Consider the following 27432-nt stretch of genomic DNA (forward strand, 5'->3'; position numbering starts at 1 on the left):
TCTCAGAGATTTCGGAGTTACAGGGTCATATCGTGTGTGTTTTTCTCTCTCAAGTTCCCCTCGTTATAACGAATCGGCGTCCACGGGTTTAAGGGGTATTTGACATTACCGCTCCCACGTGTTCTGTATCCAGCGGCGGCGGCACCCGCCGTGACCCCGACCCTCCGCCCCCGGACTCGACTGGCAGCGCATTCCCCCCAGCCTCGTACTGTTGTCGGAAGCGAGAGCCTGTGCTTAAGTATGACCTCTTTCTCTGCCCTCGGAATCCCGGGTTCCCGGGCGGGGGGCGGCAGGCTACGCTCCGGAAAGGCGGTGGGTCTCTGAACGAGGCCGCCGCATCCTCGTGGGCTGCGGGGGGCTGCGGAGCCGGGCAGCGGGTCCTGCTGTCCCCGAGCGGGTTTGAGACCTGCCTGACGTCCGTGTCAGTGGGGCGAGGCCCGTAATTGGAGGCTCCGGGGCACATCAGACTGGGCTGCAGCAGTCGGGGTCTTGTTCCGAGACTGCGAGTCAGGCTGGGAGACATCCTCGCCTTGGCCTTGAGCTAACAGGCAGGAGACCCCCCTTTAACTGAACCCGCCTCCCTGGACACAAAACCAGGCCCAGCACCTTTATCTGATCTGCTCGTTTTCAAGGACGCACTACTTAGGCGTCCCCCTTTACGCATTACTAGAGGCTTTAGAAAAAGATGACTCAAAGCCAAACAATGTAATCTGTTGTAAAAGCTAAATAACACATTTTTAAAAATTTTTTTACAGTTCAGCTTTCATAGAAGAAATCCTAGAATTAAAAGGGACGTTAGGGTCTTGGCTTTGAAGAACCTTTTGATTATTCTTTGCAAATTATGTCTTATTCCAGTTACATTTCCCTCTTCATTACTGGGCGCTCAGGTAGTACCTGCTTGTTCACAATTTGTTTTAGGGAAAATTAAAAGATAAAGTGACAGTGTCAGAGCTTTGGAGATGATTTAATTCCTTTATTTTCTAAATGTAACTTAGATGTGAAATAAAGTAACCTTTCCCCTCTAGTCTCTAAAGTGTGACCATAAGCAGTCATTACAAGTTGAATTGGGTTGAAACCCAAGAAGTCTTGGCCCCCCCTCCCCCCATCTAGTCCAGTGCTCAGAGGATTATGCTTTAAGTCTTGCGGCCAACCTTTAAACCCGAAAGCAACAGACAGTAATCTTTCGAAAGAATTTTTGTGGGAGTGGTGTGGTATATAATGAGTTGCTATTTAATCAGACAGTAACTTCCTAAACCTGCTGCAGATAATCTAAAGGAAGTGGACATGTGGTAGTGTCCCGTTAAAGCCTATCAACCAAACAAGTTAGTTCAGATCAGTTTAAACATCTGACCTATCAAATAAAAGACACTGATAGCCCTGGGACAAAAAATATGGTTCACAAGATTGTGGGGTTTTTTGTTGTTATAATATTGTTAATATTTTTCCTTATTTGCTGTCTCTTTTCCACTCTATATACATAGATACAGTACTCTTTTGCTGAACCATTGCAAGTAAGTTGCAGACATCATGACTTTTTTTTTTTTTTTAAATATATTTTATTGATTTTTTACAGAGGAAGGGAGAGGGATAGAGAGTTAGAAACATCGATGAGAGAGAAACATCGACCAGCTGCCTCCTGCACACTCCCCACTGGGGATGTGCCCGCAACCAAGGTACATGCCCTTGACCGGAATCGAACCTGGGACCCTTGAGTCCGAAGGCCAACGCTCTATCCACTGAGCCAAACCGGTCAGGGCGACATCATGACCTTTAACTCTAATTTCTTCAGCATGAATCACCTCAAGAACAATCTGTTACATAGCCAGGATAAGGTTATCACACCTAAAATGGTAACATATCCCCAGAATGTCTTTTTTAACTCAAAAATGTTTCCTTTTAATTCAGGATCCAAAGTTCACACACTGTGTTTAGTTACCATGACCCTTTAGTGTCCTAATCTAGAACAGCCCTGTACCCCTTTTCTTTATGACCTTTTTTATTGATTGATTTCAGAGAGAATCATCAGTGATGAGAGAGAATCATTGATCAACTGCCTCCTGCACGCCCCCTACTGGGAATCAAGCCCACAACCCAGGCATGTGCCAAGTCCAGGAATTGAATTGTTACCTGATTCAATGCTGAAAACATTGAGCCACACAGGACGGGCATGACTTTTTTTTTTAAGACCTCTGGTCTTACAAATTGTCCCTTATGGTGGCTTTTCCTCATTATTCCCTCATGATCAGAGTCAGGTCATCCATTTTTGGGGAGAATACCACAGAGGTGATGCTAGGTATAATCACTTGATTAAGGTGGTGACTGCCAGATCATTACAATATAGGAGGACAGTTTTCCTTTGGTAACCTGTGGAGATGTTTTGAGAGCATGAATATATCCTGTTTCCCAGGAACCTATCACCTAGTGGTTTTATGATCAATTTGTAATCCTTGCCTGAATCACAAGAGTATCAGTGACCAGTACCAATCATGTAAGTGCCATGTTAGTGACAGAGGCCAAAGACATCAGAAGAATCATTTGTTGTAACTATTTTTACAGAATTAGAAATTTGGCTTCAGGCCTGATACAAATCTGCATATGATTCTAAAAAAGAAATGGTGGACTTCTCCATCATATCCTAGTTAGTCTGTTAATGTCTTTTTAATATTCAGAAATTTCTGGGAATTGCTTGTTCTTTGATATTCACCTGGACATACTTACTACCTGGAAAGATAAGAATATTATATTTGTTTGTTTATTAATCCTTACCCAGGGATATGTTTTTATTTATTTTAGAGAGAGGAAGGGTGGGGGAGAAAGAAACAGGGATGAATTGCCCCATCCCCTCCTGTACACACCCCAACCATAGATCGAACTTGTAACCTTTTGGTGCACGGGACCATTCTCCAACCAACTGAGCCACCTGGCCAGGGCAGACTATGATGTATTTTTTAAATATATATAGTAACATATGCTAAAGACTTGTAACCTCAGAATGAGGAAACTAAATTTCACATATTGAAAAGGAAGAGGCTTTTTTCTTTCTATGTAACATTGTTAGTTTCAGATGTACAATATAATGATTCCATATCTGTATATATTGCAAAATGATCACAAAAAACCTAAGGAAGAGGCTTTTTAAAAAATGACTTAGCCAACAGAAGTTTAGATTTCTCAACTATTAGAGCTTGAAGAGGTCTCCCCAGTCATTGTAATCCCATCATTTTTTCAGGTAAGAAATAAGGCCTCACTGGAGACATTCAAGCAAAAGTTGGACAGCTACTTTTCCAGAACAGAAAGGAAACTCATGCATCAGAAAAGGTTTGCGCTTGATGACTGATAAGATCTCCCTTTACTTTTAAGTCACCCGGTTTTATGACATATTTGTGTTTGGCAAAAAATAACATCGCTGTATCATTCCTAAGACCTAAGCCAGAGATTCTGGAACTCTTATCCCTTCCCTCCATCTCCAGGTCTCAGGGATATAATCGAAAGGTAATTTCCTCAGCAGATGTTTGCCTCTATAATAAACATTTGCTGTAATATCTGGAAACTAGGACCAAATAAAAGGGCAGCCACATTGCTGCTGCCTGTTTTCACTATCAGTGATTTGCTTGGCTTGTTGGAGTTTGTCAATCAGCATAATTTATGATTAAATAACTGCAAAAGAGAAGGCTGACTTTAGAAGACACCAGATAGCAAGTAAATTTGCAAATCAATCCCGTTCAGTATTTCCTAGGAACAGTTGCCTACAGTTATGTATACCATAACCTTGATTCAGATATACTTCAGAGATTGCAGGTTCAGTTCCAAACCACTGCAATAAGGGAGTCGTAATCCTTTTGCTGGTGGAGGGTCTTGCCTTCAATTTGTAAAAAAATGCAATAAAGCAAAGCATAATAAAAAGTATGCCTTTATTTATAACTACAGAGAAGAGCTTTAGAGATTTAGGCAGACATAAGAAAATTGCTATTAGCTCGAGTTCGTAGGTCTGGGACAATATTTGAAAAGTTTATAATTGAATGATTCTAGAGAGAAGGAAACCATAATGTTAATTTAGTGGTTTTTGAGTAAAGTGTTTCTCTTTTATTTTCCAAATTCTCAAGAAATATATTACATTACTTTTATAATATGATAAAACTTTATTTCATTTTAAGGAGATACATATATACTATTAAAAACTTTACATTAAAAGATAATGCCAAGAAGCCCTAGCTGGTTTGGCTCAGTGGATAGAGTATCAGCCTGTTGACTGAATGGTCCCAGGTTCGATTCCGTCAAGGGCGCATGCCTGGGTTGCAGGCTCAAACCCCAGTAGGCAGCCAGTCACTGATTCTCTCTCATCATTGATGTTTTTATCTCTCTCTCTCCCTTCCTCTCTGAAATCAATAAAAATATATTTTTTTCAAAAAAAGATAATGCCAAGGAAATAATTATAAATAAAGAAGATTCATACCAACACCATTGAGGCACTCCATATCTATGTCTTACCAAATAACCATCTTTCGTCACCATGAGTTAGGTATATTAAGGGGCAAGTAGAAGATAGTCAGCAGAGTAATACCAATCTGCTATTATTTTGTTAAGGACATATAGGTCTATTTTATGAGAGATATTTCTCTAGTTTTATGTACTGCCTTTGTCTGGTTTTGATATCAGGATAATAGTAAATTCGTTACACTTTTGACGTCTGCAGGGTCTACGGTGACATACAGTTTCATTTCTGATAATGATAGTTTTTTAAAGAACCAACTCTTTTATTGATTATTGTTTTTTGCTTTTATGTTATTTTTTTAAGTATGTTTTTATTGATTTTGAGAGAGAAAGAGAGAGGGAGATGAGCTAGAAACATGGATCAGCTGCCTCCTGCACGCCCTCTACTGTGCATGGAGCTCGCAACCGGGCATATGCCCTGACTGGGTATCGAACAGGCAACATCTCAGTGCATGGAATGATACTCAACCAACTGAGCCACATTAGCCAGGGCCTATGTTTTCATTTTTATTATTTCTGTTCTATTATTTCTGTCTACATGCTTTGGGTTTATTTTGCTCCTTTTCTAGGTGCTTTAGGTAGGAGTTGAGATCTTTGATTTGAGAGGTTTCTTCGTTTCTAATGTATGAATTTAATGCTATAAATTGTTCTCTTGGCACTGATATAGCTCTGTTAACACAAATTTTGATATGTTGTATTTTCAGTTCATTCAGTTCACTGATTTTTTCCCCCTTTTGAGACTTCCTCTTTGACCCATGGATTATTTAGAAATTTATTGTTTATTTTCCAGATGTTTGGAAATTTGCCTGTTCTCTTTCTGTTAATTATTTCTAGCTCGATTCATCTGTGGTCAGAGAACACACTTAGAATGATTTAAATTATTTTAAATTTGTGGAGGCTAGTTTTATGACTCAGGATATTGGTTCAGTGGGCACTTGATAAAAATGTGCCTTCTGTGGTATTGGCTGAAATGTTCTATAAGTATGGATTGTATCCTCACTAACTTATAGAATAATAAAAAAAAAGAGGAGAAAAGAATAAATGCAAAAGAGTGGAAGATGTATACACGGTTGGAAATACTAGAAAGGAATTACCATCAATTATATTCGTTAATCAAATAAGAATGTTATTTTTTTTCCATGATAATAGCACTTTAAATTTCCTAGTTTCATGAAAATGTCATGCTTTTCAGAGCCACTTCATAATAATGAGTCAATAAGAATGACTTATACATCCAGTTTATCTTTTTTGCATTGGTTATTAGGAAATTCAAGCTAAATATAATGCATAAAAATTCATTTAGTCTACAGTGTACAAGATTGTACTTGCTTCTTTCTTTACATGCTGTTTAATTTCTATTTTAAACAATCTTATTTTATACAAATCTTTATGTGAGATGTTCTTCCATTTTAGAACTAGCCAGATAGAGTAAATAATGTGATACATTCTTATATCTGGATTAACTAAGCCTGGGCCCTCCATTTAGGATATGTGAAAATCCCAGGAATTCTGAAAGGCTTTTGACTTCCTTATCTTCACTTCTCTGTTGCCCCCAAGTTAGATCATAAGTGTCATATGTTTAGAAGTTTCTGTTATAGTTATTGCCCTTTTTGAATTTCAGACTTCACAACTCCTATAACTCCCTTTTAAAGTATATTAGAACTCATTTGGGTTATTGATTTATAAGTTAGGATAGTGTTTGTTAACAATTAATAGTACTCTGCATTTGCATAGAGAAGGTAAAAGGATCATTAGTAGCACAGGTCAAAGTTACATTAGCAACCAATGGAATAGTTAACTGAAGTACTTATAGAAGACAACAGAGATCTCTTGGTTTCCCTTAGAATCCTACTAAGGCCCTAGCTGGTTTGGCTAAGTGGATAGAGTATCGGCCTTTGGACCAAAGGGTTTCGGGTTCGATTCCGGTCAAGGGCACGTGCCTTGGTTGCAGGCTCCTCCCCAGCCTGAGCCCTCATCAGGGCTGGTGCAGGAAGCAACCAATGTTTTTCTGTTTCTCTCACATCAATGTTTCTCTCTGTCTTTCCCTCTCTCTTCCACTCTCCCTAAAAATCAACGGAAAAATACCCTCAGGTGAGGATTAGCTAAAAAATAATTTTCAGATTCCTTTAAAAAAAAACCTTACTGGGAATGGAACTTTAATAAGTAGCTTTTCTGCACAGTAGCAGGGCAATTCACCTTAAAACTGGAAATTTAGCCACTCAGTGGTTAGAGTGTGTAGGCCCTTGGACAGAAGGGTCTCAGGTTCAATTCCCACTCAAGGACACATACCTGGGTTGCTGATTTCTATCCCAGCCTGTGCGGGAGGAGACCAATCAATGTGTGTCTCTCTCACATTGATTTCTCTCTCTTTTTTTCTTTCCCCCCAACCCCCTCCCTTCTACTCTCTCTTAAAATCAATGGAAAAAATATCCTCAGGCGAGTAGTAACCCCCCCCAAAAAAGTAACCCACTAAAGATTTAGATAGACAGGGTCTTTGGGTCCCACAGGTAATAGCATTAAAAAATCTAATTCTAAACTTTATGGTTCTGTTGTCATTAATGATGTGGGAAATTGGGGGAGTGGTGTATAATTACATACATGGTTAAAAATTGATAAAATGTGAATAATGTGGTATTTCAGGTAGACTTGTTTCAGTTCTATTTCATAAACTATTCTTGTTTTGATTACCTAACTCTTCAAGTAGCTAAAAACATTTATTTGTAGCCCATGTGGCTCAGTTGGTTGAGCATTGTCCCATGTACCAAAAATTCACTGGTTCGATTCCCAAACAGAGCTTATACCCAGGTTTTGGGCTCGGTCCCCAGTAGGGAGTATACAGGAAGCAGATGATCAAGCGATGTTTCTCACACCAGTGTTTCTTTCTCCCTCTCCCTCTCTCTCTAAAATCAATAAAAAAACATTTTTTAAAAAAAAATATTTGTTTATAGGTTGACAAACGTTTTTTATTTTTAAATCAGGTGACTAATAAAGGTACCGAAAGAATATGGCTGCACAAATTCCAGAATCTGATCAGATAAAACAGGTAAGGTATTATAATTAAGAAAAAGGCATTTGGCAAACAATTTAAGGCACTGTTGAATGCAACCATGTCAGTGATCTCACAAAATAATAGTTTATATTTCATTTCCAAAATTGGATATTAAATGAAGAATATTAATTTTCAGGTAATCCAGGAAAGAATATTCAATGAGAAAATCTGACTATAGTTTGTAGCTCATATTACATAGATCATAGTGTACCCATTTAAGTTAGCAAAAGTTTGATTTCAAATATTACAGGACATTTCACCTAAAATACAAACTTCAGTTAAGTTTCAGAACATTTTTGTTTTAAAAACCAAATATTAACCAGTGAACTTATATACCTATAGGCATACCCCATGGCCAGACAGTAATGTGGGGAAGACCTGGGGAAGGGGCAGGAACAGGGTGGAGAGAGGGTCAGTGTTGCGGGGGAAGGGACTTCTGTAATACTTGCAACAATGAACATTTTTCTAAAACACCAAATATTAATACCTTATTTATGTTTTTTAAAAATACCTTATTTGTTTATAGTTTAAAGAATTTCTTGGAACCTACAATAAACTTACAGAAACCTGCTTTTTGGACTGTGTTAAAGACTTCACAACAAGAGAAGTAAAACCTGAAGAGGTATGAAAAGTGTACCCACTAAAAATTCTCTAAGCTTGTGATCAGCAACTTGAATGCAATCCCCCTAAGCATTTTGCTTGTTCGTAGTTATTACAGGAATTTTGCCTGCCTTTATGCTCCATTGCTAGGAGGAACTAAAGCATCCAAGGACCCATAACATTGAGTTTAGTGATGACACATTTAATGATAGTCACATTGAATCCAGACAGACTTTTTTAGAAAAGATGCCTGGGGCTTGCTGAATTATTGTTCCATTGCAGTCTTAGTAATTAGCTTTCAATTAAGATGACCTAGCTAGAGAAACTTGACATGGCTTTTCTATCTGACCCTGAGAATTCAGGGTAACCTTGGAAAAATTAGAGCTCAAATTTGGTCGCTCATATTGCATAGATAGACTCTTAAAACCCAATCCTATTAGAAGTTATAACTTTTAATCTGCTCATCAAAACATTTATGTATTGGCTTAAAGTGACGTAACTTCTTCCAGTGGAAGAATACTGAAAACATTCATGCCAAGATCTTAACTTTTAACCAGCAATGAATAAGTACTTGTTAAATAAATGACAATGTTTAATAGATGCTAAGTGTAATATTTTTACTGGAAAAAAGTAAAAGGTTGAAAATTAACTTAATATTAAGAATGGAATTTATCATTAAAAAGGAACAAAGTTGTACTGGGCCTACATTTTAATAATCAGAATAAGGGAATGGGAATGTGGGCTTTCCAGATAGCAGGGACTTACCATTGTTTTTAGTGCCTACAGACATGTAGGTATCAAAATGTAATACCTCTTATATTAACAATTGTAAGCTATGGTCACCTGCTACTTATTAATACCATTTAATTCTCAGATATATTCAAAGAAAAGTACCTACTGGTTGGTCTTTTAGAATACATGCTTTTTTTTCCTTCAAATTAATATTTCTGTGTTGCCTCTTCCATCTTCTCTCTATTTTATTTCTAGACCACCTGTTCAGAACATTGCTTACAGAAATATTTAAAAATGACGCAAAGAATATCCATGAGATTTCAGGAATATCATATTCAGCAGAATGAAGCCCTGGCAGCCAAAGCAGGACTCCTTGGCCAGCCACGATAGAGACGTCCTGAGGGGTGGACTTTCCCTGAAAGGTTGCCAATAGCTTTGCACTGGAAGTGAGGATTCATCTGATAGAATCCCCTGAAAGCAGTAGCCACCATGTTAACCATCTGTCATGACTGGCAAATGGAAACCACTGGAGAAACAAAATTGCTATTTACCAGGGATAATCAAAATAGAAGGTCTTATTGTCCAATCAATATGTAAGACGCAACATTTGTTGAGGCCTTATGATTCAGGAGCTTAGTCACTTGATTAGAAAAATAAACCATTATTTCTTCAATAGTGACTATTAATTTTAAAGCAAAATCATGAATGAGATAGAAACTATTTTTATTTCTAAAAGTTAAATAAATGGAAATATCACTGCGCAGTTGTTTATGCTATATCATAATGTAGTATTCTGACTGGACTGTGGATACGTTGAAGTGTTTTTTCAATCAGGATCATCTTCCAAGTATTCCTGTTCATTCATGTCTGCCTCAAATTGCTGGTAAATACATAAAATAGTTACTAATCATTTCAATGCACAATCCTTTTCTTGCCTCTCTTCTGTGTCAGGGAGGGCGTTACACATTCTTATTCTAGCTACATTTCCATATATTTTCAGGAAACAACCCATCTGAGACTAGCTTGGGAATATTTGAGTTGACTGTTAGGCTCTAGCAGCAGTTCTCAACCTGTGGGTCGCAACCCCTGAAAATACATCCTGCATATCAGATATTTATGTTACGATTCGTAACAGTAGCAAAATTACAGTTATGAAGTAGCAACAAAAATAATTTTATGGTTGGGGGTCATCACAACATGAGGAACTGTATTAAAGGGTCGCGGCATTAGGAAGGTTGAGAACCACTGCGAGTCTAGTGGAATGTGTGTTTTGTACAAAAGCTGAGTCTAACGCGAATGATTCTGAGATTAGACCAGCAATACATAGTGTATTCTCAGCCATGATGAGATCAGTGTAATAAAAAGTGAACCAAAGTTAAAAGTAGTGTCTTACGGCTAAATGAGTCCTAAAATCCAAGCATTTTTAGGAAATTCTAGTTGATCCATAAGCATATCAAGCAGTTTGGTAAATGTAAGTGGACTAATACCGATTAATAATTAGCCTCTGAAAGGATTTCATTTGCTATCAATCTCAAGTTATACTTTAGAAAACACTGATTAGCCTATATCAGAGGTCCGCAGGCCACATGCAAATACAAATATTGTATTTGTTCCCGTTTTGTTTTTTTACTTCAAAATAAGATATGTGCAGTGTGCACAGGAATTTGTTCATAGTTTTTTTTAAAACTATAGTCTGGCCCTCCCAACGGTCTGAGGGACAGTGAACTGGCCCCCTGTTTGAGGACCCCTGTCCTATATGTTTAAACTTACCAATGTGATATCTATGTTTTGTCATACTAATGGAAAGTAGAAGTGTTCTGCTTTGATAATTTACTGTTTTCTATGTTACATCTAATTTTTAAGCCACTAGGACAGTGGTACTCAACCTTGCCTGTACATTAGAATCACCTGGGAATCTTTTTAAAATTCTGATTCCTGGGCCTCATCCTCCGGAAATTCTGTTTCTTTGTTACTAATGTTGTGGCCCCACCCCATAACAAAGAAACAGAATTTCCGGAGGATGAGGCCCAGAAATCAGGATTTTAAAAAGATTCCCAGGTGATTCTAATGTGCAGCCAAGGTTGAGAACCACTGCACTAGGACATTTAAATAACAATTACCATTTAACCTAAAGGCCTCCATGGACAGTACAGTAGGTCAATAATTGTGGTATCTTTGAAAGTACAAAGACAAAATGTTAACAATGCTATCTTTAAAATTGAAATGCTGAAACAATTCTCAACAAAATATATAATACATTATAGTCAAAGGAACATGAAAGAATTGGCTTGTTTCACCTTAAGGCAAGAAAGGCAATAAAAAAAATCAGATTTTACTCATTTAAAACTTTGGGCCATTCACACATCTACTTTGCTATTTATATGTATCCAAGCCCAATTTGTTTATTCTGCCCATTTCAAAAAGATAAATAAGTGCTCACCTGGCAAATCAGGGGAATTTTATGTAACAGCATCTCAAATACCTTGGGAGGGAGTGTGTGTTTAAAAACCTTCACAAGTTCCCGTGGTTGCCCACACATTGAAAGGGCATTGCTGAGATGTTCAACCCCCATTCTGTGCTCTCCTGAAACAAATTGATAAGTTCAGAGCAAAATTTTAATGTTCTTCAAAGTATACATTATACAAATTACCAAGAAAGCACCAAGTATTAAAACTTTAAAAGCATATCAAGATGAAGGCGGCCCTGGTCAGTGTGGCTCAGTTGCTTGTGTGTCATCCCATGCACCACAAGGTCAAAAGTTGATTCCCAGTCAGGGCACATGCCCAGTTTGCAGGATCGATCCCCAGTAGGGGGTGTGCTGGAGGCAGCCAATCAATGTTTTTCGTTGATGTTTCTCTCCCCCTTTCTCTCTAAAATCAATAAAAACATTTTTAAAAAGATAAAGGCTATGCAAACAAGCCTCATAAAGGATATAAATGTGGAAGGAAATGTTGACCTGCCAGATTCACTGAGGTCAAGCTGAAATATGATACCTGTAAGAGGTAGGTATTGAGTTTTTTTTAAAGGTTGTGTTCTGTTATCTTTACATGTGTGGCTGATGAAATTGTAGATAAAACATGTTTTTCTGGCTAAATGATAACTTAAAAAAATCTCTGGGGAGCATTTTTAAAACAAGATTTAGTGTAACATGAATTACATATTCAGGGGAAGAAATTAAGAGATTTAAGAACTTTCATTTCTAAGTAAAGTTTTAAATTGAGTTTAGGATGATTGGCTATAAAGTAAGAATGAAAATTTGTGAAGAGTAGAAATTAATCAGACTTTAAGTTAAAACATGGAATCAGTGTCACTTCCTTGTTTTGGGGAACTGAGGCAAAGATCAGTGAAATGATTTAAGGTTTCAAAGCTAATTAATGCCAGAATTAGTAACAGAACCTAATTTTCCGAACCTTGAGACTACAGTATGCTGCCTCTCTTCTGGTGTTATGTAATAACTAGAGGCCCGGTGCACTCGGCGAGGGGGCGGTGGGGTGGCTCCCTCAGCCCGGCCTGTGCCCTCGCGCAGTCTGGGAGCCCTCGGGATTTCCGACTGATGGCTTAGGCCTGCTCCCCAGCAGTCAGACATCCTTAGCACTGCCTTGGAGACAGGAGAGCCTCCCGCCACCACCGCTGCACTGCCTGGCTTGTGGCAGAGCAGAGCTCCCCCTGTGGGAGCGCACTGACCACCAGGGGGCAGCTCCTGCATTGAGCGTCTGCCCCCTGGTGATCAGTGGGCATCATAGGGACTGGTCATTCCACAGTTCAGTCAATTTGCATATTAGCTTTTATATAGGATACAAGTTGAAATTTTGACATTTAATATATGGCTAGTTAGGAAATAAAATATAGTCTGTAGTTAAATATATTAGATTCTTATTAATGGAAATGAATTTTCCATTTCTTGGTTGAACTACATGGTTGTATGAAAAGTGCATAACGGACAGGAAAAAAATGCTCCCCAAAGATGTATATTAAGTTTAAAATATGCCCAGGCTGGGGTGGCTCAGTTGGGCATCATCCTGTGTATGGGAAAGGTTGCTGGTTTGATTCCCAGTCAGGGCACTTGCCCAGGTTGCGGGCTCAATCCCTGGTAGGGGGCATGCAGAAGGCAGCCAATCGATGATCTGCTCTTACATCAGTGTTTCTCCCTCTCTAAAAAGTCAATAGAAATATTTTTAGGCACACATACACACACAGAAAGATATGACATAGACAAAGTAAGCCTTATCGATATGTAGATTTTAGGATTTAAGATTTTGTGTCTATAGACACCTAATTTTACATTTTCAACTTAAGAAATTCTCATTGCTGGATTTTTTGTAACTTCTCTTAGGCATTTAAAGAAGCTATTTCTTGTTCCTGGCTGGGAAGCTCAGTTGGCCAGAGCATTGTCCCAATATACCAAGGTTGTGGGTTCAATCCTGGGTCAGGGTACATACAAGAATCAACCAATGAATACATAAATAAATGGAACAAAAAATTAATGTGTTTTTTTCTAAAATCAATCAATAAGAGAAGCTATTTCTTAAATGAAGTACTTTGCTCTACGGTTTATTTTAAATTAATACAATTACAGCTTTATGAAAATACTTTAAGTCTAAATGTTTTTAATGTATTGAGCTTTTTAAAGAAAAAGATACAATAGTGCCTGATCTTAAGTTGATGGAGCTAATGTGACACAAAAACAATATGATTAGTTAAGTCAACCACTAAATTCAATCAAATCATTGGTTCTATGGTCCCAAACAGACATAACCACAGTTGAGATGGCTATAGAACTAGACTACCTGACAACAAAGTCATGAAAATTGGGGTTGGTACAGAGGGGAGTGGAAAAAATTGAAAAAGATTACAGAAAACTGGGTGAAAGGTTATCGCATTATAATACTGGTTCTCAGTGTTGGATTTATATTGTAATAACCAGGAGGTTTGCCCTAACCAGTTTGGCTCAGTGGATAGAGCGTTGGCCTGCAGACTGAAAGGTCCCAGGTTCGATTCTGGTCAAGGGCATGTACCTTGGTTGTGGTCACATCCCCAGTAGGAGGTGTGCAGGAGGCAGCTGATCGATGTTTCTAACTCTCTATTCCTCTCTGTAAAAAATCAATAAAATATATTTTTTAAAAATAATAACCAGGAGGTTTAACAAATACTGATGCTTGGGTACCACCCCCAGAGATTCTGATTTAATTGGCTTGTGGTTTGATGGATTTAAAGAATAAGCAATCAAGATTGAGAACTGCTTTAAAAGTAAAATACAGTAAAAGTACATAACCCTTAAAGAGCTAATTAACCAATTTAGGGGTTCACAGAATTAATGCTATTACCTTGATAGCTCTTAAATATAGTGAATAAAAATAAAATGTAAAAAATAATTGTTATTTTTTCTTTTGGCTTAATATTCAGAATTTTCCTCTCCATATTTATTTTATATTATCCCAATTGAAAAATGTTAAAGCTGAAAAGCTCTATTTTAATTGCCCCTTTATTGAGGGAGTATCCATATCTAGGGATTAATCCAGATTTTATGAAGCCCCTAGTTTATATAATTTGGGGGACCCTGTTTAAGAAAATAATAAAAATTTGCCATGGCCAGTTTGCTTCAGTTTGTAGAGCATCAGTGGACCAAAGGGTTCCGGGTTTGATTCCAGGTTGTGGGCTCCTCCCCAGCTGGGGCCCTGGTTCAGAGCACGTGCAGGAGGCAACAAATTGATGTGTTTCTCTCACATCAATGTTTCTCTCTCTGTTTTTCCCTCTTCCCTCTCTCTAAAAATCAATGGAAAAATATCCTCGAGTGAGGATTAAAAAAGAAAATATAATATTTTGAATACAAAATTGGTAGGACCCTTCCCAGCACCTTCAAAGAGGCCCATGCAAATGAAGGTCCTTAAAACTTACACTTCATTACTTTGTATAAAATCACTCCTGCTTCTACCATTGTCAGTTCTAATTATTCATTCTGTCATTCATATTTAACAGATATTTTTAGTTCATTTATAAACCTATCTAAAAATTAGTACTGAATAAAATACTGAAATTTTAAACTATGATTATTGTGCAATGATTTTAAGTGGCCGCAATATTTTTTTTTAATTTCTCAAAACCTTTACCATGTTCTTAAGCCACCGATTAAAGTTAAAATCTTTAGTATTGCTCTGAATTGTCCAGGATCTTGACTTCCTTTTTCTCTTTATAAATCCTAGAGGATGCTATCCTCATAAATACAGGTTGAAAACAAAATCTTTTCAAAAAAGACAAAAGAAGCAAAAACAGGTACAGGTACTGTGATATGGAGGGGAATTGGTAACACTTGAAAAAAATGACATATAAATGGGTGTAATGCTTGTTTATTGAGCATCATCATTTTTCCCTTAGATAAGGCTCAAAAAAAAACATTTTACTTTCCAGGGTTCAACACCAGAGTAAAAACATGGTCATTATATATACAACTAGAGGCCCAGTGCACCAGTGGGGTGCCTCAGCCTGGCCTGCGCCCTCTCACAATCTGGGACCCCTCGGGGATGTTGGACTGCCTGCTGCTCCTGCCTGCCACCCCTGCTCATCCCAGCCCTGATGCGCCTGCTGCAGGCTCATGCCCAGTCAGTCCATGAGCCCTGCATCTGGCGCCCACTGGTCAGCTGAGCGGCACTCCCTCACTGTGGGAGTGCACTGACCACCAGGGGGCAGCTCCTGCATTGAGCACCTGCCTCCTGGTGGTCAGTGCTTGTCATAGCAACCAGTCAACTGTCAGGTCATTTGGTTGCTTAGGCTTTTATATATATAGATATTTTATACGATACTGATATTATCTACCATCATTTTACCTGACAATATTGTGTTTTCTCTCAAAGCTGGAATTGGGTGGGGATAAATTATATTTCAAAAGATAGGTCATGGCTATTAAAAGCAAAGTATTCCCTACAGGCATCACTACATTAGACAGGACAAGAATGGATATTCATAATGACTTTACCCTAAAAAATAAGTATTTTATAAGAAGGCAGGAAAATGTTTATAAAGTAGTTAAAAACTTTTTTAAGTTTTGGTTCACACAAGTAACCATTTGAAAAATTCATTTACTTAAATTTTTACCTGATGATAGATGAGATGTTCTAGCATTTGGCTTTGCTTCTCCATCGGCACTTCCAAGACTGCAACGTAACCTGGAACACTAACTATAACACATTGGAGCTGGCAAGTGGGGTGGAGTGACAATGCTGGGACAGTTTCTCTTTAAACTGAAGCACATTGACTAACACATCTAGCTAGTTAAGTTACTTAACATACATATACGATCAATAAATGAACATAAATTATCATAAAGAACTGCTTACAAAAGAATGTTTATGCTCTTACCTCTAGATAGCCAAAGCTCTCCCATTCGTACTTCGTGCAGAAAAAGTTCTTGCAACTTTTCATTCCTTGCTGGATCCCACTGCTACGATTCACAAAATATTTAACAATGAGTAATCAATCTGAGGGATATGCTTACTAATCAAAATTATTTAGTTTTTATTTTAAAATGCACTTCTTAAACCTAGTTTCTAAATCCAAAGTATGACAAATGCAGTTATTCTTTATACTATTTAAACCAATTTTTTAAAATGGAATTACTATTTCAGGCCATAGGAAAAAAAAATACATGAGAGGCTGGGTGGTGGGGGGTAAAGGGGGAGGAAATGGGAGACATCTGTAATACTGTCAGCAATAAAATAAAATTTTTAAAAAAGGGAAGAAATACATGGCATATCCAAATTAGGCTGAGATGCTTGTAATAACTCATCCATATTTTACTTGGCTTACTAAGTACACATATCAGACATCTTACTATAATTAACTAGATTACTTTGTATGTTGCAAAACTATTCCCTTGCCTGGGTATTAACATTGCTTGTTGATTGGGAAACAGCCTGGTGGGGAGTTGGCAGTGCCTGGTGTTGGAAGGTTGCTGTGGTTTGCTGCAGCCTGGGGTATGAAGGTGACCAGGGTCACAGGATGCCACATCATTGGAACCATGCCCAGGGCTGGTCTTTAAAGGTAGAGTGAGCACCAAGCTGGCCTGGCTCAGAGGTTGAGCATCCACCTATGAACCAGGAGGTCACGGGTTTGATTCCAGTCAAGGGCACATGCCTGGGCTATGGGCTCCATCCCCAGTAGGGGGCGTGCAGGAGGCAGCCGATCCATGATTCTCTCATCACTGATGTTTCTAGTCCTCTCTCCCTCTCCCTTCGTCTCTGAAATCAAAACATAATTTAAAGAAATTGTTTGAAGCACCTGTTCCTACAACGTTTATTGTATAGCTGCCTTTTCATAACCCCAAATGGTTCTTCCTTCTTTTTCTTTTGTAAGCGACAATAAAAACTAAGCCTGAACTCCACGTGGGCTCGGATGTGCCAGCTCAGGAACCAGCCGAGACCCCGATCAGAGCCGGGCCCTGCACTGCGGGCAGGTTACTCACTACGACGCCACCTGGGCGTCGCTAAAGCTCTTCACCTGGGCGCCGGGTCCATCAGCCTTTGGAGGCTGGGCTCTTCTTTCTGCAAAGACAACGTGGCACGTGCTGAATGGAGTCACCCCGACGCCAGTGTGCACCCCGGCCCCCTGCCGCCCGGGCCACGCCCACGCCGCCGTCGCACTCACTGTCCCGCAGGCGGCGCTTGAAGGCGGGGTCGCCACGCCGCTTCCAGTCGAAGTAAACGCAGTAGCCCAGGAAGGCGACGGCGCCACAGGACGCCAGGGCCGCCAGGAGGCCAAGGAGGGTGCGGATGCAGGGCATCCGGCCGCGGGCGTCCCACGAGCGGAGCGTTGGGCGCGGGCCAGCGAGCGCGGGGAGCCAGGCCGGCCGGCAGGGGGCGTCGGCGCGGCGCCCAAACCGGCCTCCGGGCTTCCAGTGCGCAGGGCCACAGGTTTCGAAGCCTGACACCACCGCTGCTGGCGGACAGAGGAGGAGGTCAAGGGTCCCAGAGGACCTGGGTGGGAGACCTCACCGCCACCCAGCAACAGAGCTCTATTCAAACCTAGGTCTGTTGTACCAAATTCTGAACCCCATTTACCCAACACACCCCACCCCTATCCCTGTGCCTACGATGATACCCAGTCAAGGCAAATCACAGTTTGTCAGCAATCTGGTTAGTTGGGGAACTGGATCCTCCCTAAGACTGTGTTCCCTCACCTGCAACTTTAAGTTGATGCAAAACTTTGGTCGTCATCTACGGAACTGCCCGGGAAGCTCCTGAGCACTAGCCGTACTCCCCAACCTGGTCTCCCTTGTCACCTGGAAGGACCCAGCAGCCCCAAGTACCCAGCCACCTTAGCTCAAAAACTGGAAGAAAGGAATTTTGAAGCAAAAACATTTAGCCTAGAAACAAACAAACAAAAAACCACCGTTAATTTGCTGAGCTGACCCTGACAGCCAAAGCTCCTATAGCAAACCCAACTCCGAGAGAACCATCATCCTTGCTGGCCTATATGCTTTTCTTCCTAGTATTTGCCCTATTCAGCAGACACAGCAGAAAGAAGGTAAGACCTTACCCCAAATATCAGAGTTTTGAATTTAAACTAAGCCAAAGAGAAAGGCATAAGCTATGTAAGGACCTAGGAAATGAAAGTTTATCTTTTTTGTTAGGTTATTCAGCTGCTCCTTAGATTTAATGAATTGCTAGAGTGTGCATCGTAGGGTGCTCATCACTGCTGTGACTAGTCAGGGCTGAAAAGCAGCCCAGGCCCTCACAGTTTGAGTTAGCAGATGTGAGTTGTTTTCTTGACTGCTGTATGTTTTTTCTTCCTACGATGACTCAGTCTTATAGTTGGGAACTCGAGCTATTGTCAAAACCTGATGGGAAACACAAAAATAGAGGACAGCATCGGAATCCAGTGTTACTGGTGATCTTGGAGTTTTGGGTTCAGAATCTTAGTGATGGAATTTTAAGGCAAGTTTCTATGGTAAGTGTGTATTTTTCTTCTCAAACATAGATACCACTCTTGCTAATTTGGTGATCAGAATTCCTAAAAAGCTTTGGTCATTTTTCAAATTGAGAAAGCATTAACAATTGTCCCAAAAGCATAGTTCTAAGCTGGATAATAGCTCTTTCTTTTAAACAGCTTTATTGGAATATAACTAATATACGATAAATTGTACATTTTTAAAGTGTACAATTTGATACATTTTGACATATGTATACATCCCTAAAACCATTCCCACAATTAAGATAGTATTCATATCCATCACCCCAGAAGTTGTTTAGGCCCCTTTTTAGTCCCTTCTTCCACTCTTCCTCACCTCCCCCACCATCCCCTGCTTTCTGTCACTATAGATTAGTTTGTACTTCCTAAATTATTGTATAAATGGAACCACACAATATGTATTCTTTTATTGTCTGGCTTCTTTCATTAAGCATAATTATTTTGAGAGTCATCCATATTGTTTTATCAGTAGTACATTTTTATTGGTAAGTAGCATTTCATTTTATGGACATACTACAATGTATTTAACCATTCATCTGTTGAGGGACATTGTTTCATTTTTTGCTATTACAAATAAAGCTGTTATAACTATTTGTATACAAGTCCTTATAAGGATAAAATATTTTCCATTCTCTTAACTCCTAAAGGTGAAATGGCTGCATCATATGGTAGGAGTATTTAGTTTTTAAAAAAATTGTCAAACATCTTTCCAAAATGATTAAACCATTTTGCATTCCTACCAACAATATATGAGAGTTCCAGTTCCTCCATATTGTTGCCAACATTTGGTATGGTCAACCTTCTCAATTTTAGCATTTCAGTAGGCATACAGAGGATAATCACTGTGGTTTTACCTTGTATTTTCCTAAAGGCTAATATTGAACACCTTTTTAAAAGTCTTTATTCTTTTAGAGAAGTTTTAGGTGCAGTACAAAGTATAGAGGGCCCCCATATACTGATCCCACACACACAACCTCCCCTACTACCAACATCCCAGAGTGGCACATTTCTTGCAATCAATGAACCTGCACTGACACATTATTGTCACCCAATGTCTATAATTTACATTAGGGTTCACTTTTTTAAAAAAATCTTCACCCAAGGATATTTTTCCATTGATTTTTAGGGAGAGTATAAGAGAGGGAAAGACAGAGAGAAACATCGATATGAGAGAACCACAATTGGTTGCCTCCTGCAGGAGCCCCGACCAGGACCAGGGCCCAAGTCAGGAGGAGCCTGAAACCAAGATACATGCCCTTGACCAGAATTGAACCTGGGACCCTTTGGTCGACACTCTATCCACTGAGCCAAACTGGCTAGGGCCATTAAGGTTCACTCTTTATGTTATGCAAATATATGACTAGAGGCCTGGTGCACAAAATTCGTGCACAGCTAGGGTCCGTAGGCCTGGCCAGCGATCAGGGCCAATCGGGACCTTCCGGCTGCCAGCCTATGCCTGGACCTTTCTTCCCCGGCCAGGGCCTTCCTTCATTCCGCACTGCCCCCTGATGGTCAGTGCACATCATAGCGAGTGATCAAACTCCAGGTCAAACTCCTGAGGAGACACTTTGCATATTAGCCTTTTATATATATAGATTTTGACCAATGTATAATTACATATGCCCATCAGAATAACATTATGCAGAAGTTTTACTCTGCTACATCTATCCAATCTCTCCCTCTCCCAACCCCTGACCTTTGTACTGTAACCATAATTTTGCCTTTTCCAGAATGTTGTATGGAGTCTTTTCAGATTGGCGTCTTTCACTTAGTAATATGCGTTTAAGTCCCTCCATGTCTTCTCTTGACTTGATAGTTTATTTCTCTTAGTGGTAATATCCTGTTGTCTAGATGTACCAGTTTTTTCATTCACTTACTGAAGGGACATCTTGGTTGCTTCTAAGTTTTGGTAACCTTGAATAAAGCTGCTGTAAACATCTGTGTGTAGGTTTTTGTGTAGACACATGTTTTCAACTCATTTCAACAGATATACTAAGGATCATGATTGCTGGATCATATTCTAAGAGTATGTTTAGTTTTGTAAAAAAATATAGCCAAACTGCCTTTCGAATTGATGTGCTTTTTGCATTCCACTAGCAGTAAATGAGTTGTTCTTCCACATTCTCACCAGCACTTGGTATTACCAGTGTTGTGAATTTTTGCATTCTAATAGGTATGTAGTGGTATGTTTTAATCTGCAATTCCCTGATGACATATGATGTAGACCATCTTTTCACATACTTACTTGCCATCTGTCTATCTTCTTGGTGGTGAAGTGTCTGTCTTTGGCCCATTTTTAAATTGTATTATTTCTTATTGTTGCATTTAGAATTTTTTTTTGTATATTTTGGATAATAGCATGCTATGGTCTGAATGTTTGTCTCCCCCCACCCCCAATTTCCATGATGGTATTAGGAGGTGGAGCTTTATAGAGATGATTACATCATGAGGGTGGAGCCCTCATGATTGAGATTAGTGCCCTTTGAAAAGAGCCCTGCAGAGCTCCCTAGCCCAGTGGTCGGCAAACTCATTAGTCAACAGAGCCAAATATCAACAGTACAACGATTGAAATTTCTTTTGAGAGCCAAATTTTTTTAACTTAAACTATATAGGTAGGTACACTGTTATTAACTTAATTAGGGTACTCCTAAGGCTTAGGAAGAGCCACACTCAAGGGGCCAAAGAGCCGCATGTGGCTCGCGAGCCGCAGTTTGCCGACCACGGCCCTAGCTCCTTCTCCCTCAGAAGGCCCTGACCTGACCATGTTGGCACCTTGATCTGACCTTCCCACCCTGCAGAACTATGAAAAATGTTTGTTTATAAGCCCCCCAGTTTATGGTATTTTTGTTAGAGCAGCCCAAAGAGACTAAAAAATAATCAGATTTTTTATATTTTCTCTTGTTTATGGCTTGTCTTCTCATTCTGTTGATGAACACTATCAGTGCTTATTTGCCATCATTATGTCTTCTTTGGTGAAGTGTATATTCAAATCTTGGTAAAAACTGTTAAATAAGGATCATTAGTAAATAAATAAATAAACAAACAAACTAATAATTCAAAAGTAATTTTTCTCACCATAAGTAAACACTTGTTGTTTTTGGTGTGTATTTTTTAATCCTCACTAGAGGATTTTTTTTTTCCCCATTGATTTTTAGAGAGAGTGGGAGAGAGGGGAGACACATCAATTGATTGCCTCCTGTATGGGCCAGGGGGCCAGGGATAAAGCCTGCAACGGAGGAATGTGCCCTTAACCAGATTCTAAAACGAGTTCTTCAGTGCTCAGGTTGACACTCTAACCACTTAGCAAAACTGGCTAGGGTGGTAAACAAGTTTTTGACATTTTTACTATGTGTTAGATGCTGGACCAGACACTTTGTGGGGTACAACTGTGACTAAGGAGGACATAAGAAACTAAACATCTAGTCTATAATAATAAAAGTATAATACGCTAATTAGACTGGACAGCCAAATGACCTTCCAGATGAAGCAGTGGCAGCGGGGGCCGAGGCAGAAGCAGTTAGGAGTGATCAGGCAGGCAGGCGAGCAGTTAGGGGTGATCAGGCAGGCAGGCAGGTGAGTGGTTAGGGGCGTGAGGCAGAGTGGTTAGGGGCGATGAGGCAGGCAGGCAGGTGAGCAGTTAGGGGCATCAAGCAGGCAGGCAGAGGCAGTTAGGGACAATCAAACAGGCAGGCAAGCAGTTAGGGGCAATGAGGCAGGCAGGCGAGTGGTTAGGAGCCAGCGGTCCCAGATTACGAGAGGGTGCAGGCCGGGCTGAGAGACCCCCCCACCCCCGTACACAAATTTTGTGCACCGGGCCTCTAGTAGGATAATAGGACACATGCATAAGTAGCATAATACAAGGTAAGTTGTCAAGGAAAATAATACAGATTGAAAATGCTATCAGAGCCCAACAGGAGATATTCTGGTGATAATGAGAAGTCAGCAAAACTTCATGGAAAAGTAACTGCTGAGATAGCTCTGGACAAATAAGGATCAGAATTATGGGGGGAACAGAAGGAGCAAAACACAGAGGTGGGTAGGGGCAGGTTTGGGCAATGCCTGTATAATTCTGGCTCCTGGCCTCAGGTCTATTCTTGTCCTGACTTATTTTACCAATTTCTCCTCCTCCTTGTGCTTGGAGCACTTCACTCTCTTGTCTCTCTCCTCCCATTTGCCTAGCCAATTCATAATTGTGACTGGGCTTTTGCTTTCTATGCAGAGCCTTCCCAGACCATCTTTGCCTTCAAACTTGGGCTCTGTATCACTATCTCATGGCATGCTGAAACTTCATATGTTTATCACACCTGCAGTTAAGAATTACATAGATTAAGGGTTTAACATCTACTTCACCGGATTATACATTCCATGGAAATACAGGGACTTTTTTCTGTCTTGTTAAAGCAAATTAATAGCTTAATCCATATAGATTTCAATAAGTTAAAGAAATTTCATAGAAGACATAGTATGTATGTGCTAACATAAGTACAAACATCTTCCTTAGTGAAGGATTAAAAAAGTAGAAATTATACAAAACAACCAACCATAAAAGTACACAAAGGAATGCTAAAATAGAAATCTCCATAATCTTCAAAGTCCTTGATTCTAATAGCACCTTCCATTTTATTTATTTACTTATATTTTAAAATGTTTTTATTAATTTTTAGAGAGAGATTGAGAGAAATATCGATTGGCTACCTCCTGCACAGCCCCTACTAGAAATTAAGCCTGCAACTTGGCATGTGCCCTGACCAGGAATTGACCTCTTGTTTCATGGGTCGATGCTCAACCACTGAGCCACACCAGCTGGGCGCACCTTCCATTTTAGATATTAGAGAGTCTTTATACTTTTACTTTTAAATAAGAGAACATTTATTTATAAAATCACAGAGGAAGAAGAAGCAATTTGTATAAGAAATGATCTTAGGAACAAGTTATAGAGGCAAAGGAAGGGCCCTAGGAGCTTGGGCATGAGGAAGGTAATGGTAAAAGTACCCTGGCGGGGAAGGGAAAGGGACAGGGATAGGGACAGGGAATGGTGTGGGCATGCTCCTGAGAGTACCTATATTTTTACTTTTTTAGTTACATGCAAGATTGTTTACTCAAAGTTTAAGCTAAACTCAAAATATGCCCAATATTTGAATTTAATACCTAATCAATATTCACTTACTATCTTATCTTTAATACCTAGTCAATATTCACTTACTTTCATAAGACTTTCTAGGCCCAAATAAAAGAATTTTAACAGTGTCCATATACCCAATGAATATATAATTTTGCTCTCTGTAACAAGGTCCCAATACTTCATTACCAGATTTATATCAATTAGAAGGGACAATATCCAAGCTGATAACTAGTTATCTCAGATTTAATGAATTGGTACTCAAGGAAATCGTTAAAATATCTAATGTCTGAATCTAAGGTTGACTCCTTCTGCCAACTGGATTTGAATGACACACTTTTCTCAATTTTATAATTAAGTTTTAGAAAAATTTTATTGTGAAAACTGAAGAATATATTGAATATGCTTTGTTTTCTGAAGTTTGATTTTCCAACTATAAGTTACTGGCACTTAGGAAAACAACAATCACTTCAATGAAAATTAAATATATAAAGCCTATGTTTAAAACATGGCCTTTATTAATACTGCCCACTGAGCTCCATTTTTATTTTACATTGAAATACTTCTGCTTTGCAAAGAAAAGACAGAGAAGTGCATTTTACAAGAGTACTTTTTTGTTTTTAATTTTCTGTGAAAATGGAAGGAATCTGAATCACAAGTTCACAATGTGGTAAAATGAAATTAAGAAACAATTATTTTAGTAATGCTATGCCATCACTAGTGTTTGGCTCTGACTTGGTTGTTGTAAATCAGATCCTGATATACAGTCTAGAGCATCTAGGTTATTACTCTACAGCATATTAAACACAGATAAGGAAGTTAAAAAAAAAAAAAACCCTTTCAATGTACAAACATGAATTTAAAAACTGATTTTAAAAAATCACGTTTTTACATAATGTATATGGCAAAACTGCTTTAAATACACAATTTTGGAAGAATTATTTACAAAATGTATCAGTCTGTGGAACAATTCACAGACATAGCATACATAATTGTTTTACTTGGTTGTTGCATCTCAACTTTGGGAAATATAAATTCATTCGGCAGTATAGCAAACATAAAAACTGTGACATAGTATCTTAAGGGCAACCAAAAATTTGATCCTCAAAACAGTTTAAATACTAGGACTGCCAAAGTGTCTAAAAGAGGATGTACTTTAATGATCCAGATGCCCATTCATAGATCATTCTGCTTGAAGGACTGAGACAGACTCCCTTCAGTACAGGCAGAGCTGCTGGTGCAGCCTCCTGTAAGAGGGACAGCTGAGAGCTATTGTCATCCAAAGAGTGAATTAACCTAGAATTTTCTTTTTTTCAATTTTATTAATATTTTAAAAAATACATAAAAATACAACATCCAATGTCTGAATAAATATATTTAACAAGTTGCAAGATAATACCTTATTTTACACAAAAATTTCAGCTTTAGAAATCTTGTTAAATAACTTCATTGTTGTTATATATTTCATTTTTGTCTTTTTGTAACAAAATAAAAACTCTGAAATTACATAGAAAAAAGACAAAATATTTTTGTCAAGGGATAAGATAGTCCACTGAAAACTTATTCACAATTCCACTGTAAACATTAATAAACATTAAAATATTTGCATAATTGTGTGCTCAAAAATACTATAAAAAGTGGAAGACTTATTACAACTGTAGTTTTCAGTCAACTACACTTCCTTTCACAATTTATTTTGTCCCATTTACACCTTTAAACCTGGGCACACTGCTGAACATATACTTTGGCAGTTCTACATAGCAAGTGCTTCCACAAAAATAAAAAACAACAACGACAATAATAAAAAACAAAAACACACAACATAAACCCCCTACTCACCAAGTGTTCAGTCCACCTTAGTGAAAGTGCAGCAGTAACTATTCAGCTGGATAACGTTTTGATGTTTATCATGTGCACTTGCCTGTCTATGATTTCTATAACACCTGAAAGCTTTATTATACAAATTCATATTTGCTAAGTGCCCTTTTTCTATCTTCACAAAAAATGAAAAAAAAAATGGAGAAAAAATTATGACAAATACATCAGGCTGCCTACATTTCAGTTATTAATCAGCTTACTTTTTGCAACAGAAAAAAGAAAAGAAGGGAATAGATACCATCCAGCCTGGAAGGGCCGACAGGATATACTTAGCAATGTCAAGCCAGTTGAGTGCTTCCTGTGGTTGTATTTCAGAGTCTGGGATTTATGTCCATGGCAGCAAACTGCTGGGAAGGCAGAGAAACGAGTATCACCTGCATTCTACAGCAAGTACATTCTGTGGGGGAGATGATGATGAGGGACTCATTCCAGTGTCTGACGAAGCAGATGACATGGAGGCTCCTGCGTGAGACACTGTGGAATCAAAACAACTACGTTAGACTCAAAAACTGTTATGCAAAGATGCCCAGTCACTGGCAAGACAGGAATTCTCAACATTATTCACTTCAGTTGTAGTCTTCTTAGATGCTGCATGTAGGAATAACAAACTATCAGCAAAAAACTTTTTGGCTCAAATGAGTAGAATCAGTCTCTGGTCAGTAAAGTAACTCAGATAAAAAAAAAAAAAAGCAACATAAAATTTAAATATTAAAAAGACATAAACTCTCTTTTTTATTTTAAATACCAAGACTCTAAGACCCTCATTTTTATTATTTATTGATTTTTAGAGAGAGAGAAGGGGGGAGAGAGAAAGAAACATTGATTTGTTGTTCCACTTATTTATGCACTCATTAGTTGCTTCTTGTATGTGCCGACCCTAAATTGAACCCAAAACCTTGGTGAATCTGGATGATGCTCTAACCCAGTGGTCGGCAAACTGCAGCTCGGCAAACCGCAGCTCGTGAGCCACATGCGGCTCTTTGGCCCCTTGAGTGTGGCTCTTCCACAAAATATCGGCTCTTCCACAAAATACCGACTTCTGCGCATGGGCCACGAAGTTTCAATCGCACTGTACGTGCGCACCCGTACAGTGGTATTTTGTGGAACAGAGTCAAGGGGCCAAAGAGCCGCATGTGGCTCGCGAGCCACCGTTTGCCAACCACGGCTAACCAACTGAGCTGCCCAGCGAGGGCCTGAAACTCTTAAACCCCTACTTAAAGGTCCCTAGGAGGAATTCACCTTGCCCCATATCAGAAACATCAACCAGAGATCAATTCTCACTACAACAGATTCCTGTTTTATCTCTGGGCTATAAGACCTGAGAGAATTCACTTATCTCAGAGAATTGCCTATAAGCAGCTAACCATTGGCCTCCCATCTTTATTCTGTCCCAATACACCTGGTGGACACAACATTCTTATAAGCAACAGGAGCTTTCCAGATCTGATATTAGAACCAAGAGGATAAGGATGGAAGTGTCTGTGGGTGCTTAGAAGAAAGTCCTCAGGTGACTTTAACATAATTCTCCTGGAGGACATACACAGATGAAGGATTGCTACTCTAAGCATGAGGTGCTTGCCATTTTTTTTTTTTTTTTTTGAGA

The 27432-nt window shown here is 39.1% G+C and overlaps 3 protein-coding genes across 5 annotated transcripts in view; 1 reads left to right on the forward strand and 2 right to left on the reverse strand.

Moving 5' to 3' along the window:
• Window positions 1-107: 107 nt before the first annotated feature.
• Window positions 108-9631, forward strand: TIMM9 (translocase of inner mitochondrial membrane 9). Of its 2 annotated transcripts, XM_070419083.1 has the most exons (5): window positions 108-238; window positions 3230-3318; window positions 7470-7534; window positions 8067-8162; window positions 9128-9631. In XM_070419083.1, the coding sequence occupies exons 3-5, from the start codon at window positions 7496-7498 to the stop codon at window positions 9260-9262; spliced, it is 270 nt and encodes an 89-aa protein (XP_070275184.1). In that variant the 5' UTR covers window positions 108-238; window positions 3230-3318; window positions 7470-7495; the 3' UTR covers window positions 9263-9631. The 2 variants fall into 2 exon arrangements, with proteins under 2 accessions (XP_070275184.1, XP_070275188.1); XM_070419087.1 differs by lacking the exon at window positions 3230-3318.
• On the reverse strand, window positions 9526-17645 carry TOMM20L (translocase of outer mitochondrial membrane 20 like). Its single transcript, XM_070419080.1, has 5 exons — window positions 17510-17645; window positions 17363-17406; window positions 16226-16307; window positions 11313-11455; window positions 9526-9752 (listed from the first exon to the last, which is right to left on the reverse strand). Exons 1-5 carry the CDS (start codon window positions 17643-17645, stop codon window positions 9699-9701), a joined length of 459 nt encoding a protein of 152 aa, XP_070275181.1. The 3' UTR covers window positions 9526-9698.
• Window positions 17646-24363: 6718 nt separating this feature from the next.
• The window catches only part of ARID4A (AT-rich interaction domain 4A), a 69960-nt gene continuing 66891 nt past the window's right edge, over window positions 24364-27432 (reverse strand). The window contains exon 24 of one of the 2 annotated variants that reach the window (XM_070419092.1): window positions 24364-26303. In XM_070419092.1, coding sequence (XP_070275193.1) covers window positions 26200-26303 — 104 coding nt within the window. In that variant the 3' untranslated portion in view covers window positions 24364-26199. The remainder of the gene's footprint in view (window positions 26304-27432) is intronic. The other variant, XM_070419090.1, reaches the window with a different exon arrangement.

Source organism: Myotis yumanensis, unplaced genomic scaffold (genome assembly GCF_028538775.1).
Source record: "Myotis yumanensis isolate MYYU_CA2020_CCGP unplaced genomic scaffold, mMyoYum1.0.hap1 SCAF_1, whole genome shotgun sequence".
Lineage (NCBI taxonomy): Eukaryota > Metazoa > Chordata > Mammalia > Chiroptera > Vespertilionidae > Myotis > Myotis yumanensis.

What these genes read in the sequence shown, in the direction of transcription:
- TIMM9 (XM_070419083.1), top strand. Translation starts at nt 7,496, where the DNA reads ATGGCTGCACAAATTCCAGAATCTGATCAGATAAAACAG. An exon ending in AATCTGATCAGATAAAACAG is followed by an intron (nt 7,535 to 8,066) that starts GTAAGGTATTAT and finishes ATTTGTTTATAG; the next exon opens with TTTAAAGAATTTCTTGGAAC. An exon ending in GAGAAGTAAAACCTGAAGAG is followed by an intron (nt 8,163 to 9,127) that starts GTATGAAAAGTG and finishes TTTTATTTCTAG; the next exon opens with ACCACCTGTTCAGAACATTG.
- TOMM20L (XM_070419080.1), bottom strand. Translation starts at nt 17,645, where the DNA reads ATGCCCTGCATCCGCACCCTCCTTGGCCTCCTGGCGGCCCTGGCGTCC. An exon ending in CAAGCGCCGCCTGCGGGACA is followed by an intron (nt 17,407 to 17,509) that starts GTGAGTGCGACG and finishes TTGTCTTTGCAG; the next exon opens with AAAGAAGAGCCCAGCCTCCA. An exon ending in AAATTCCCCTGATTTGCCAG is followed by an intron (nt 9,753 to 11,312) that starts GTGAGCACTTAT and finishes TGTATTTACCAG; the next exon opens with CAATTTGAGGCAGACATGAA.